General features: G+C 40.2%; 1 protein-coding gene across 1 annotated transcript in view; it reads left to right on the plus strand.

Annotated features, from left to right (window-relative positions):
• The window catches only part of HBE1 (hemoglobin subunit epsilon 1), a 14,538-nt gene extending 13,469 nt beyond the window's left edge, over positions 1-1,069 (plus strand). The window contains exon 4 of the mRNA XM_017861620.1: positions 825-1,069. Within this exon, the coding sequence (XP_017717109.1) occupies positions 825-953 (129 nt within the window). The 3' untranslated portion in view covers positions 954-1,069. The remainder of the gene's footprint in view (positions 1-824) is intronic.
• Positions 1,070-2,505: the final 1,436 nt, after the last annotated feature.

Below are 2,505 nucleotides of genomic sequence, written 5' to 3' on the forward strand. Positions count from 1 at the left end.
AAAAAAAAAAAAAAAAAAAAAAAAAAAAAAAAAAAAAAAAAAAAAAAAAAAAGATTTTCTCAAAGAAAAATAAGACACATTTTCTAAAAGATACTAAATTTTCCATCAGTATTGTAACCAAGTGAAGGCTTGTTTCTGAATTTATTAGGGATTTTAAACTCCCACTGAGAACTCTTGCCGCACTCCCATTCTACATTTACAGAAATTAGACAACTGCTTAAAGAAAAATAGGGAGAGGCCGGGCGCGGTGGCTCAAGCCTGTAATCCCAGCACTTTGGGAGGCCGAGACGGGCGGATCACGAGGTCAGGAGATCGAGACCATCCTGGCTAACACGGTGAAACCCCGTCTCTACTAAAATACAAAACTAGCCGGGCGACATGGCGGGCGCCTGTAGTCCCAGTTACTCGGGAGGCTGAGGCAGGAGAATGGCCTAAATCCGGGAGGCCGAGCTTGCAGTGAGCTGAGATCCGGTCACTGCACTCCAGCCCGGGCGACAGAGCGAGACTCCCCTCAAAAAAAAAAAAAAAAAAAAAAAAGAAAAGAAAATAGGGAGAGAGGGAGCCCAATAATACTGGTAAAATGGGAAGAGAGGGTGAGGATGCAGGTAGGTAGAATGTTGAATGTAGGGCTCATAAAATAAAATTGAACTTAAGCTCATCTGAATTTTCTGGGTAGGCACAAACCTTGGAACAGTTTGACGTCAGGGTTGTCAAGGAATGTAGGTATAAAGCCGTTTTTGTTTGTTTGTTTGTTTTTTCAGCAAGTTGTTTTCGGAAACTTCTACTCAACATGCCTATGTGTTATTTTGTCTTTTGCCTAACAGCTACTGGGTAACGTGATGGTGATTATTCTGGCTACTCACTTTGGCAAGGAGTTCACCCCTGAAGTGCAGGCTGCCTGGCAGAAGCTGGTGTCTGCTGTCGCCATTGCCCTGGCCCATAAGTACCACTGAGTTCTCTTCCAGTTTGCCAGTGTTCCTATGACCCTGACACCCTCCTTCTGCACGTGGGGACTGGGCTTGGCCTTGAGAGAAAGTATTCTGTTTAATAAAGCACATTTTCTTCAGTAGTCAAAAATTGCAATTTTATATTCTCCATCTTTTACTCTTGTGTTAAAGGAAAAAGTGTTCATGGGCTAAGGGATGGAGAGAAACATAGGAAGAACCAAGAGCTTCCTTAAGAAATGTATAGGGGCTTGTAAAATTAATGCAGATGGTATGGGAGAATTCCAGGATTCCAAGGAGGATGATACGATGGAGAAAAATCTTTATAAGGGTGGGAAAATGGTTAGTTAAGTGGACAGAGACTCCTAGGCAGTTTTTACTGCACAAGGGAAAGAAGGAGGTGTTTGTGGTACCCGAGAAAGCAGATTTATGGTACATGTCACTTTTCATTAAGAACAAAAACAAAACAAAACAAAACTTTGTAGATAGGCAAGATATAGGCTAGAATTACTATTTTAATTAACTCTTATTTACATTTTGAAGTAACTCACTTGTCACATGTTTTATGAAATTGATTTGGAGATAAGAAGATGAATTGAGTGTGTATCAACAATATCCTGCTCTATCCTGAAGGATTCCATTATTTCATGGGTTAGCAGAGGCTAAGACACATGATATCATTGTGCATTATCTTCTGATAGAATGTAACTTGCGCTAAAATAAAGTTAGAGTTAGGATCTAAGTGGGAACGTTTTTGTAGGGTGTGATGAAGACTTTCTGTAGGAGATAGAATACTGATAAAGGCTTAAATTCTAAAACCAGCTAGCTAGGACTTTGTGACTTGCATGAAACTGGCTCTCTGGAAGTAGAAGGGAGAGTAAGACATAGGTAGGGAGGACTAGGAAAGACCAGATAGTACAGGGCCTGGCTACAAAAATACAAGCTTTTACTATGCTATTGCAATACTAAACAATAAGCATTAGGATATTAAGTGACTCAGGAAATAAGATTTTGGGAAAAAGTAATCTGCTTATGTGCACAAAATGGATTCAAGTTTGCAGATAAAATAAAATATGGATGATGATTGAAGGGGACAGAGACAATAGTTCAAACCCAAGATGAGCAGTGAGTCTGTGGAATTTGAAGGATGGACAAAGGTGGAGTGAGAAAGACATAGTATGCGATTGACGGTGGGGGATGAGAAGGAAGAAGGAAGCGATAAATGACCGAAAGCTCCTAGGCTGATGAAGATAACAGGAGGAAACCAGGCACTGACCTGGGGACTCGCATGTATGAAGGGTAGAGGGATATTAACTGATTTACTTTCGAGGAAGTGCTAGATTGCTCAGGGAGTTTTGACCTTCAGGTCTTGTGTCTTTCATATCAAGGGACCTTTGCATTTTCCAAGTTAGAGTGCCATATTTTGGCAAATATAACTTTATTAGTAATTTTATTGCCTCCCCCACATTGATCAGACTTTTTCCTGAGAATTACTTTTGAATTTGGCTGTATATATCCAGAATATGGAAGAGAGACAAACAATTATTGTAGTTGCAGGCTA

This window comes from Rhinopithecus bieti, unplaced genomic scaffold (genome assembly GCF_001698545.2).
Source record: "Rhinopithecus bieti isolate Rb0 unplaced genomic scaffold, ASM169854v2 scaffold_61931, whole genome shotgun sequence".
Lineage (NCBI taxonomy): Eukaryota > Metazoa > Chordata > Mammalia > Primates > Cercopithecidae > Rhinopithecus > Rhinopithecus bieti.